The sequence below is a fragment of the Coloeus monedula genome (genome assembly GCF_965178545.1).
Source record: "Coloeus monedula genome assembly, chromosome: W".
NCBI classification, from domain to species: Eukaryota; Metazoa; Chordata; class Aves; order Passeriformes; family Corvidae; genus Coloeus; species Coloeus monedula.
Genome location: NC_138821.1, coordinates 14078236 through 14090855, shown reverse-complemented (window position 1 = coordinate 14090855; position 12620 = coordinate 14078236). Strand labels below are relative to the sequence as shown.

At 37.0% G+C, this 12620-nt stretch overlaps 1 protein-coding gene across 1 annotated transcript in view; it reads right to left on the bottom strand.

Moving 5' to 3' along the window:
* LOC309584633 (transportin-1-like) overlaps window positions 1-12620 on the bottom strand; it is a 150201-nt gene that overhangs the window by 12038 nt on the left and 125543 nt on the right. Inside the window, exons 17-23 of the mRNA XM_082300768.1 lie at window positions 12355-12513; window positions 12172-12259; window positions 11177-11275; window positions 10860-10955; window positions 7979-8054; window positions 7091-7190; window positions 5563-5637 (exon numbers count right to left, since the gene is read on the bottom strand). Of these exons, the coding sequence (XP_082156894.1) occupies window positions 5563-5637; window positions 7091-7190; window positions 7979-8054; window positions 10860-10955; window positions 11177-11275; window positions 12172-12259; window positions 12355-12513 (693 nt within the window). The remainder of the gene's footprint in view (window positions 1-5562; window positions 5638-7090; window positions 7191-7978; window positions 8055-10859; window positions 10956-11176; window positions 11276-12171; window positions 12260-12354; window positions 12514-12620) is intronic.

Genomic DNA, 12620 nt, shown 5'->3' with positions numbered 1-12620 from the left:
GATGAGGAGTTGACTGAGAGCTTGTGAGTCAGGATTAAAGGGAGGGCAAAGACAGGTGACATTATAGTGGGGGTCTGCTACAGGCCACTTAACCAGGAAGACTGAGCTGATGAGATTTCTGCAGACAGATAGGAGTGGCCTTACGTTCACAAGCCCTGGTCCTCATGGGGGACTTCAATCACCCTGAGATCTGTTGGAGGGACAACACAGCAGGGCACAGGCAATCCATAAGGTTCCTAGAATGTGCTAATGACAACTTCCTTCTCCAAGTGAAAGACGAATACATGAGGAGAGGTGCTATGCTGGACCTTATTCTTACCAACAGGGAGGGGCTGGTGGGGAATGTGAAGCTCAAGGGCAGCCTTGGCTGCAGTGACCATGGAATGGTGGAGTTCAAGACCCTTGAGGCAGCAAGGAGGGTGCACAACAAGCTCACTGCCCTGGACTTCAGGAGAGCTGACTTTGGCCTCTTCAGGGATCTGCTTGGTAGAGTGCCGTGGGATAGAGCCCTGGAGGGAAGAGGGGCCCAAGAGAGCCGGATGATATTCAAGGATTGTCTCCTCCAGACTCAAGAGCAATGCATCCCAACAGAGGAAATCAGGGAAGAACACCTGTGTGGATGAACAAGGAGCTCCTGGACAAACTTAAACACAAACAGGTAGCTTACAGAGGGTGGAAGCAGGGAAAGGTAGCCTGGGAGGAATACAGAGAGATTGTCCAAACAGTCAGGGATCAGGTTAGGATAGCTAAAGCCCTGATAGAATTAAACCTGACCAAGGACATCAAGGGTAACAAAAAAAGCTTCTTTAGGTACATCAGAGATAAAGGAAAAACCGAGGAAAATGTGGGTCCTCTCAGGAAAGATATGGGAGACCTGGTTACCCAGGACGTGGAGAAGGCTGAGGTATTCAACGACTTTTTTGCCTCAGTCTTCACCAACAAGTGTTCCAGCCACACTGTTCAAGTTGCAGAAGATGAAAGCAGGGATTGAGACTGGGTTCGAAACCATTTAGGGTACCTGAAGGTGCACAAGCTCATGGGACAAGATACATCCACTGGTCCTGAGGGAACTGGCCAAGGAAGTGACTACGCCACTATCCGTCACATTTAAGAAGTCGTGGTAGTCCAGCAAAGTTTCCCCTGACTGGAAAAGGGGACACATAACCCCCATTTTTAAAAAGGGAAATAAGGAAGTCCCAGGGAACTACAGGCCAGTCAGTCTCACCTCAGTGCCAGGCAGGGTCATGGAGCAGATCCTCCTGGAAACTATGCTAAGGCACATGAAAAATAAGGAGGTGATTATGGACAGCCACCATGGCTTCACTAAAGGCAAAATAAGCCTGAAAAATTTGGTGGCCTTATATGATGTTACAGTAGTGGTGGATGAGGGAAGAGCAACTGACATCATCTACCTGGACTTGTGCAAAGCATTTGACACTGTCCTGCATGACATCTTGGGCTCTAAACTGAAGACACGTGGATTTGACCAGTGGACTACTCAGTGGATAAGGAATTGGCTGGATGGTCACACTCAAAGAGTGTGGTCAACAGCTCAATGTCCAAGTGGAGACCAGTGACAAGTGGTGTCCTCGGGGGTCAGTGTTGGGACCAGCACTGTTTAAGATATCCGTCAGTGACATAGACAGTGGGATTGAGTGTACCCTCAGCAAGTTTACTGATGACACCAAGCTGTGTGGTGCAGTTGACATGCTGGAGGGAAGGGATGGCATCCAGAGGAACCTGGACAGGCTTGAGAGGTGGGTCTGTGCAAACCTCATGAAGTTCAACAAGTCCAAGTCCCATAGCCCATGGGAATCTCATGAGGTTTAATAAGAACAAGTACAAGGTGCTGCACCTGGGTCAGGGCAACCCCTCTTATCAACACAGGCTGGGGGATGAACAGCTTGAGAGCAGTCCTGCCAAGAAGGACTTGGGGGTGCTGTTGGATGAGAGGCTGGACATGAGCCAGAAATTGTTTGCAGCACAGAAAGCCAATTGTATTCTGGGCTGCATCAAGACGTGTGACTAGCAGGTCGAGGGAGGGGATTCTGCCCCTCTGCTCTGGTGAGACCCCACCTGGAGTATTGCATCTAACTCTGGGGTCCCCAGCACAGGAAGGACATGGACCTGTTGGAGCGAGTCCAGAGGAGGCTATCAAGATGATTAGAAGGATGGAGCACCTCTCCTACAAAGATATGCTGAGAGAGCTGGGGTTTTTCAGCCTGGAGAAGTGAAGGCCCCAAGGAGACCTTAGAGCACTTTCCAGTACCTAAAGGGGGCTTAATAAGAGAGCTGGAGAGGGACTTTTCACAAGGGCATGGAGTGATAGGACAAGGGGGAATGACTTCAAATTGAAGGAGGGCAGGTTTAGATTAGATGCTGTGAAGGTGATGAGACACTGGAACAGGTTGCTTAGAGAGGTTGAGGACTCCCCATCCCTGGAGGTGTTCAAGGCCAGGTTGGATGGAGCATTGAGCAACCTGGTCTAGTGAAAGGTGTTTCTGTCCATGGCGGTGGGTTGGAACTAGATGATCTTTAAGGTCCCTTCCAACCCAAGCCTTTTTGTGATTCTTTGATTCTAATGTCTTTCTTAAAGGAAAAAACCCAACATTTCAGTTAAGGGTGACATATACAATATAGCTAGGCACACAGATTAGCATAAAATATATAAATATATATTCTATACAAATATAAATATACATATGTGTGTGTATGTAGTTTTAATGACTATGGTGACAACCTAGAGTTAGGCTAAACATTTTGTCAATTGACACAGCTTATATGTTAAGATTACCAAGTTCACATTTATTTTTTTAAACCTGTAATATGTTCTGGGAGGAAAGCTGAGCCAGAACCACTGCCAGCATTTGACAGAATGAATGCCTGTCAATTTCTTGCAAAAACAAAAGCATCCTGTGAGAGCTGTGTTTTTTCCATGGAACCTGTAGAAAACTGTTACTAAAAAGGAAGCTATTAAAATCTTTTGTGTTTTGAAAGAACAGGGATCCACAGCATAAGAGGGGAAATAAATAATCAAAACTACAGGTTTCAGTCTGGACCCTCCAATGTAATAAATTAACTGAAAGCTACAAAAATTGAATGATACTGTCAAAGAGGTCTTAGTATTTTAGCTTGAAAACAGTAGGTTAAAAGGCAAATATACCAAAGAACAAAAGCAGATTAAATGGCTCCTCTTAATAGAAAATAATGCAGAGTCTTTAAAGTTTTGGGTTATTTTTCTTTTTTAAACTCAAGGGTACTCAATCGTGGAACAGTCTATCATGAAAACATCCTCACAAAAAAGGCAATGTCAAAGTTAAAGCTCATGATACTGAGTTCACCCTCAACACAACTTTCTCAAGCAGAGCTGTTCTTAAGCAGCATGTAGCAATAATATTACGGTATCACAAGTTAATTTACTGTTTTTCTCCCTGAAAGAGACCTTCCACAGACAGATTCACCTCTCTTTCCTAACCCAGATGTGGAAGGATGGCTGCAAGAAAGAGGACATGAAACTTAAGAGCTGCTGCAAGCTCAGCAGCTAACCACAAGAATGAGCAAGGTCAGCATGACTGTGAGCCTGCCTGCTAGACAGAGATAGGATCTTGCGGTCAAGCGAGACAAGGATGTGAGTTACAGCCCTAACCACAGCTGGGCAGAGCTAAGAAAATGTAACTTTTAAGAATTATCCAATCAACTAAGGACAACTATGATTAGCTAATAAAGCCGGCTATAAATGTAATTGCAGAATCACTAATAAACGAAGCTTGCCTAACAATCATATTGATTGTCCGCATCTTCCCTTGTCCTCTGCACCCAGAGTCTGATTCACCAGCTGCCAAGAACCTACCGAAAAAATCTAAAAATGCTCAGGTACAACAAAAGGAGCACTTTTAAAAAATTATCTTACAGGACAATTTTAGCAATTGAGCTTTAATTGCAGTATTCGGATATCTTGCTTTTATAAAACATGATAGAATTAGGGTATGTATTAGATCTCAACACTGGCAGCTCATGTATCTTTGGTCTTGGAAGGAGTATTTTTTCTCTTAGCCCTAGTGCCCCAAAACCAACAAACCAACCAACCCACCTCCCCAAAACCCAAACACTATCCACTATCAAGAGAAAGACCTCAGGAGACTACAAAATTTTTTTCTCATTATTTCTAAAAGGCATAATTATTGTGGGAAAATATGTAACTGGACTAGAATAATCATGTATTCAACTAACATAAAAACACATTCCCAATGAAGAAGTAATCTAAAAAATTTGTATGCCATCACTTGAAGAAAGCTTTCTCTCTGTCCTTGCTTGGCAAGAACCACAAAAAATACACTTTAAAAAGCAAGGATGTCTTTATGCCAAGTGACCAAGAAACACCATGTCTACTTTGAATGCATTAGATCCCACGTGGATATCCTAGAAAGAATCTGAAAAAGAGGAGCATAGCTTATTGAAGCAAGTATTGAATGCTGAAGGACCAGGACAAAAACATGTACTGAAACTGCTTTGGACAACCATCACAGACAGCATCCTGGAGTTTCTTTTAAGCTTGCATTTCTTGTTTCCTAATGCTGATGCTAGAATACCCACAGCCATGCATTTCTGGACCCTGATATTCCTTCGAAGCTTCTCAGGTATTTGGTCTCCTAACTAGGACAGCGAGATTTTTGTCTTTGCTACTCAAGACAGGATTCCAATGTTCTAGTCCGTTCTGATGTGCACACTTGGCATTACTTGAAGAGGAAGTGCCAATATTGGCCCACAATCCAAGTATGTACTTAGAAATATGTTCCTTTTTAGCTTTAAGAGGACCATTAACTTTTGACATACATCCTTCCTAAAACTAGAGATTTCACTTTACAACATACAAAGAGAGCCACAATACTGAACAATAACAGCATCTGTGCATGAAACTGAAATAAGTTTATTTTGTTCTGGTTTTTAACTGAAGACACTAGTGCATAAACACAATATATTACTTTCTGTCTCTGTGTGTGTTTTGTTTATTTTACACAAAGCAAACAGTCATTTTGCTTAAATTCTATTGATACTTTGTCTAGGGATGCATTCTTGGCTATCTCTGTACATAAGTTTCTTGAAGACTTGCTTAACCAAGAGGAATTCTGAGGAGGGTTAAGCAGTCCCAAAAACTTATTTTCAGCTGGAGCAAGAGAAACAGATCAGGCTACTACTAGAAGATTTTCCATTTTCAATTTTCTAGATATTTCTAAAAAAAAAAAATTCTTGGGGGGGATGGGTCTTAAACCACACATCTCATTTTCTAGAAAAGAAAAAAAATCGGGGGGAAAAAAGTCTTCTGTGTGGTATAAAAATCCCCTGTTCTTCCAAATGCAGTCAAAACATAGTAGGCTGGACATTATAAAAATATAGGTTAAAAAAATCAGATTTTTATGATGTTTTGTTTGAAAGTTTATGACTTTGCAAGAAAGCCTTCACGACCACAAATACAGTAAGTGCTAATAATGGAAATAGAAAACAAGAAAAAAAAGGATACAAAATAACCACAATTCAGATATACTGTCATACTAGAAACATTACCTTACAGAACATGTCTCGGAGATCATCTTTTGGGTTAATCCACGATGCAACAGCATCACAAAAAAAAATAAAGTCCTATAAGATTAAGCAATCACATAGGTTAGGAACCTCACATTTATAGGTCTGAAAACAATGCCCAATGTTTGTTCTATGAACTATGCAGGGTATCTGATCCTAATTCACAACTGCTTTTAGTTTTATGCCTTTATTTTCTAGTTAATTCAGACAATAATGGTAAGCTATTGTATGTTTAAGTATATGGAAATAGAAATAGCTGAGTGTAGGAATACCTTTGTTTAATAGGATTTTTTATTAAATTGAACCACAGTTAAAAACACCCCAAACCAACAAACACCTCCTCCCCTCCCACACCACACTTGTCTAACTAATTTTCTTTCAGTACACACTACAAGTTTGAGAACCAATCATCTTAAGAACAATCAACAAACTCAGGATCACACTTGCAACTTACTCTCATGTATTTTCAGTTGGGAAAAAAGCCATTGCATTTCTTTAAGCAGAGCCAATAGTTGTTTCTGGGATACACAGAATGTGTACAGGTTCAAAACTAAAGCCACCCCAAAATCACTATTTTGCATTGCCTCCTACTATACCATTAAAACATCAGTCTTAGTGATTAAGTTGATAATGCACATGTTTTTGGATAGGAACTGAGGATAACAACTACATAGGAGAAGAGTGGGGATAATGAAGAGAGTCCTTAATTGCTCCCTCCCTTTAAGCTGTGTGAACGAAAAAACAGACAGCAGAAGAGGGAAATGCTAAGTACAAGATAAGGGATAAGTGAAATGAACTGAAAAATTCAAAACAAGACAGAGGTTCAATTCTTGCATTTCAGGAAGAAGGATTCCAGGCAGAGGAGAGGGAAATTCACCTTTATTTTCCTCTTAGAAAATATTACCTTCGTACAGCTTTACCTTGGTGCTGCACAGACTAAAGAGCAAATCATATTCTATTCTTGAGATATACAATTTCTTTTAAAGGGATGCATCTTCCTTGTCACATTGACTATTTAAGCAATATATCCAAAGTTAAAAGTGAATCTTCTCTGCCCAAGTTTTAAGAATGAAGGGGTGGTTATTGTTTTTGTTCTGTTTCTTTTTTAAAAAAGCCTAGATTGTATCTGAAGAATAGGTTTCAGTATGTCAGCTTTTGCCTTGTATTTTCATACTTGTCATCAACACAAAAAAGACTGATAGAAGTATCAAAATACAGTGAATCAAAGTTCATTATTGACATATTCCTTGTAAGTAAAAGACAAAAAATGAATTTAACAGTGCTGTCTTTTCCTCTCCATAAGTGATAATTACGGAAGCAGAAATCCTCAAGTATCATTATATGTATAATTTGAAATATAATACATTTTGGTCCCCTTGATGCCTAAAAAGAAGTTACAGCACATACTACTGGGAATCAACATCAAGCTAAATTTTTTCATACTCCATATACAGCTTTCACTAAATTTCACATGAGCAAAGAAAAAAGAAGATCTATTTATGTATCTTACTTGGACTACTCCACTGGGGTTGACTGAGATCATGGTACATATCCCACGGAATGCTGAATCCTTTTCCTCATTGTCTCTTATGTTTCGAAGAGAAGTGCACCTAGTAAGTTGGAAAGCAAAACTTAACTAATTCTATTACTTTTTCATTCAATCAAGTCAGGACTAGATGACAGCATTTGATGGAATAAGTCACACTGAAAAGATTATCTGAAACACTATTTTGAACACTTAGAAAGATACTTGTTGCACACAGTATTTACTAGTATATTTCCATTAGGTATCATCTACAGAATCTTGCTTCCTGTTGCACTATATACAGTTAGAAAGTGTGACCTGTATTCCATTAAATACAAAAGAAACACATATATAAAATAATTATAGAAACTATCATTATTAGAAGCGGAACATATAATACTATCACAATATGAATTATGTCAGATATCACTTAAAGAACAATTATTTAACCTTTACAGCAGCAAGCAAGCTATTTTATACACAACAAGTATAGAAATATATTCCTTACAGCAATTCGAGCCTCAGACTGAATTTTAAGTAAAGTAATGCACAGTTTAAATTTTTGAGTATTTGCATGCATTGTATTATCATTCTCGTGGATTTTTAAATGCTCTTTCATAGTCAAGCTTTAACACGCAAGCATGTGACAATCTTATCCCATGCATAAATTAGTCGTTAGCCACAACATAAAGAATACATGACAGTGCTACTAAAAACTCACAAACCTGATAGGACAAGATTAGTCACATGGTTGGCAATGATTAAGGATTGAGATTTTGTAACCAACTGAAAATATATCTAAAAGTGAGATAGAAGAAAGAAAGAAAGAAAGTGAAGAAAAATGAATTAAAAAAAATTTTGAATAATACACACCAGGGTCTTATAAACTGCTGTAGCATGGGGGCCACCTCTTGAGGACAAACGTAACCAAGACGACCAATTGTTATTGCTAAGGTAATGCAATCACGGTTATACACCACCAAACGCCAACCAAGACATGAGCAAATGAGGGGGGAGGAGAAAAAATAAAGAAAAAACAACAAATAACTCAGAAACAGAAGCCAACAGAATCTGTATATGATAGTAAACATAAGATTTCACCAGTGCTGTTTACTACAACCCCTTGAATAAGAGGCAGCAACAAATATGGTATAGTCTCCAGGGTAAAAGAAAAATTAAAGAAGTAAATGAGAGAACACCAAAAAACACAATTTAAAATACAAAGGCTTTCTGATGTAAGCAGTCATTCTGCTCTCTTCAGAATCATCTCTTACAGTAAATTTACCTACTATGCACTTCAAAGTTTTTAATAAAAAGTACTATTATGGATACTATTGATAGAAAGGAATTAACCATTTTCAGGTTTAGTATCAAGTAGTCCTAAATATTTTATTTTTTCAATATTTAGAATTCAAGATTTTAATAGGCCTACTATCTATCAGTAAAAATACATTTATAAACACTTTTACACTGAATACATTGTGGTCTATCTAATAAACATTAAATAGATTAAACACTCTCAAAGAGACACAAATATTTGCGTTCTTCATAATCTTGTAGAAAAATTAAAGTGGTTGCTAGCTCACAGCAACTGACTGGAGAAAATTAATTTTTTAATCAAAGTATTTCTCCTGTTCAGAAAAACTTCCTCATAAAAGTTGTAGAATAATCTGACTTCTGATACAAAAGCATAAAGACAAAAAAAAGGTAAACTGCTTCTCTGAATGATTAGGTATTGTGATCCTTTGTTCTGAGGGCCAGACTGAAGATAATATCATCATGCAAGTGTGTTTTAATGGTGTTTGCTCAACTCACAAAAGATTAATCTTTAGAAAAAAGAGAAGGTGGGAAATAATGTATCAGGATTACTTGAAGCAAAATACATGAATAATACTAAAATCCAGCAGATTTATATGAAGCAGAGAAAAGAAACCTATGTTCAAGGGACATACTATGAACACTAATTAACAGGCATTTGTGAACAGTTTCATGAAACATGCAATAAAGCAGATGATGCTTTCTCCAATAAAAGTTCAGTGTAGGATACACTAGCGGTTTGAAATGTACCTATTCCATGAAAGCTGCATTTCACTGGTAATGTACTATTTTGCCCAGACATTACTTGATTTCAAATTTTCAGCAGATCTAACATAAAACTGCATTTGAAGTCATACTTTCAAATGAAAATGCACTTTTAAGGTTTATCTGTAAATTCTCACTGCTAGAGTCTGTATGAGGAATAGTAATTTCTGTCAAAGCTTAACTTTTTGACATGAACTCATTATTTTCTATGAAACTATTTTACTTAAGCTGGTCTCATATGTTTCCATACCAGGAATCTTTTCATAGCTGATTACATAGCAACCTACAGTAGAAAACATTAATACTCTTGCATGTACTAATGGCATGTAGCACAATATCTCACAACAAACTTATAATTACACTACACTCAACATTTATTTGCAGTTATGCATCTGCATTTAAAGTAACTATTAAGATACTAAAAAAAGTCAGTGTTTGGATGCCTAAAAAAATTCTTTAGCAGTGATGGAAGCAAACTTTTAGGTACTGAATGTTTCTCAGATACAGATATTACACATCCATCAATGCAGACGAAGGGGGTTGGGGGCAAGGGGTAAGAAAATTTATATTGCTATACTATTCCATGGTGCATTTCATAACAAGCAATTAGCATGAAAATTATCTTTTCAAAAAGCAGTGCCTATAATATGCCAGACAACTAGGCAATTTTTCCTTCAAGTTCACCTTCCATACTAAATGAGGGGATGGGGTGTGGAGAATACTGAAGGAAAAATATGAATAGAAAGAAATCCCAATTAATCTCATACTTAGCTCAAGCCCAAATGTAACTAGCACTGAATTTGCATAATTTTCAATTATGTCCAGTATAATAACTAAACTATCATTTTTCTTACAAGACAGTTTTCAAACAGAAAAAAGTCAAAAGATTCTCAATTAGTAAAATAGCAAACCTGAAACCTGTTAAATTATTTATAAAGTTTTACTGAAGTATGGAAGGTGCTCTTCATACCAGAACATGCCCTCTATAAATGCAAAAAACGAAGCCTCAGAAATTCCAGTTCGATAAGGCATTTGGGGACTGGTTCCAATTTGGAAGGCAAAGCAGCTGGCCAGAACATAGAAACATACATGCCACTGTTAAGACTTCTTTTCAGAAATTTGTTATTAAGTGACCAGGTAATAGAAATTATAGATAATTTCAGTTATGTTGTGGTAAAACTGCCATCACAGATCTAGATTTTTGTGCATATTACTACAAATTAATATTAAAAAAAAGTGCATTATTGTAAATTCAAAGAGTTCATTATTTGTTATATATATGCCAATTACATTTGTTTCAAACACTAGACATATACATACAGTACACATGTAAGGACATGCATATATTAAAATCAGTGTGAAGCCACTAAGTCTTTAAGTGTTACTGCACACATCTGTCATATTGTATACACAAATAAAATTGGAAGAATACTTAAATAGATGATAAATATAAAATGCTATAAAGGTGAGAAAGCAATAACTTTAATAATCTAGATATATGATAGATGTTTTTCTGCAAGACTGAGACTTGTAAGAGTTTCTGCAAAACAGTTGTTTTTGCTTATAAAAGCCAAATATATAGCAATAAAATAAGTTATTTTCAATTTTTTAAAATCATTGTAGAAAAAATAAGTTAATTCCCTTCACCACAAATGATTCAGTTTTTGGATACCTGTGTTCTCTAACAATGTCTTTGGTGTGTTGGGTCTGTTAATTATTTCTACAAGCTGGTGCAACACCATTGGAATATAATGCTGCATCTCTATACCTGAAACAGCCAAAAAAAAAAAACATTCAGAAGAAAATTACCATTAATATACATAATCTATTTAGCTCTGGTACATCGAACTTACTGTCAAGGACAAGAATGTAAAACTTAATTAAAATTTTTAACATGAAAGCATCACTAGAAATAAAAAAAAAAAACAAAACAACCCACAACAAACAAACCATTCTAAATATGCAAATATTCAAAGAAAAAAATCTTACCCATTTGGATGGAGATTTCTCCAATTGCCCAGGTGGCATTGTTACACACAGAAATGAATTCAGGGTTTAGGTTTGTTCCCAAAATGGGCATGAAATCAGCTAGAAAGAACAACATTTTAAAATCTCATCACACAATACAACCATCTTGTTCCATTACTGTAAGGTCATGAGGAGAAGGAGTTTTTTAAAAAATCATGTAAGCATATTTAAATTCTTGTAGAGCATTATACCTGAATTAACAAGAGCTGTATTTTTGCTATATATCAGATTAACCTGGATGATACAACCTAAGCAGATCAATGCAAATCCTTACAAACTATGATTTTAAAATATTTCTAATAGATTTTACATTTATGTAACTCTAGAAACCTTTTTTATCCCCTTCCCGGGAGTAGGGAAAGAAAAGCACACCTGGATAGCTATGTATTCAGCTGTGCTAAAAAAAAAATTAGCAAACACCTCTCCCCAAAACAAACACCCCCTTCAACAACAAAAACAAACAAAAAACCCAAACACAACACCAACCCCCCCAAAAAACCCCAACAGCCAACAACAATGAAGCCTAGAAAGCAAATCCCAGCCTTGATTAAAATGACATGTTATAATCTATCTTTGTGACTAATATTTCATTAAAATTTAAATTCCAAGCCTATCCAAGCATTCATAGATTTTAGTAGAGCAAAAAACCTACAAAGCAACTGTTCTAATTGAAGTCTAAGTACATTTGTTTTGCTGTATTCCAGCAAAAGAGGAAGTATGTTACATTATAAAAATCAAGCAACAAAATGAACTTTTGCACTGTCTACAAAAAGAGCAACACATCTTAAACACAATTCAAAGGAGAAAAGACTACGGACCTTTGCTGATAAAGGAAAACGAAAATCTACAGCACCATGACAAAGTAAGCCACAGAAAAGGGAACTTAACAATGGCTAAACCAGCCTCCAATCAGTTTGTAAAACAAGTTAATTATTTAATATGTAAGAGAAACATACCGATGCAAGGCTTAACATGCTGAAAACACGCCTTTGTCAGATCACCTAACAATGCAAAAGAACTCTGCCGTACCTCAGGCATTTTATCCTAAAGAGAGGAAGAAAAAAACCTGACAATTCTAGAAGTGTTTCTGATTCTCTTAAGAAAGAAAATTCTTGGATTAAACAGATTACTCATCTCACCTGCATACATTGGTACATTAGTGTCAGGATATTGCTGCAAGCCACTAGCTGTTCAATGTTGCCTCCAAGTCCTTCAGCTAAACCACTGAGTAAATCAAGAGCTACAATCATGAAATCTTTATCTGGAGCCTCATATTGGTCTGGCTGAGCATTGTGCAACTGCAACAAATAATTATGCATTTTCAAAATGAGTATTAGATTTTCTTAGGGGCATGCATAAAAGTAAAAACAAACAAAAAATTAAGTTTCAGAACTGCAGCTTCACT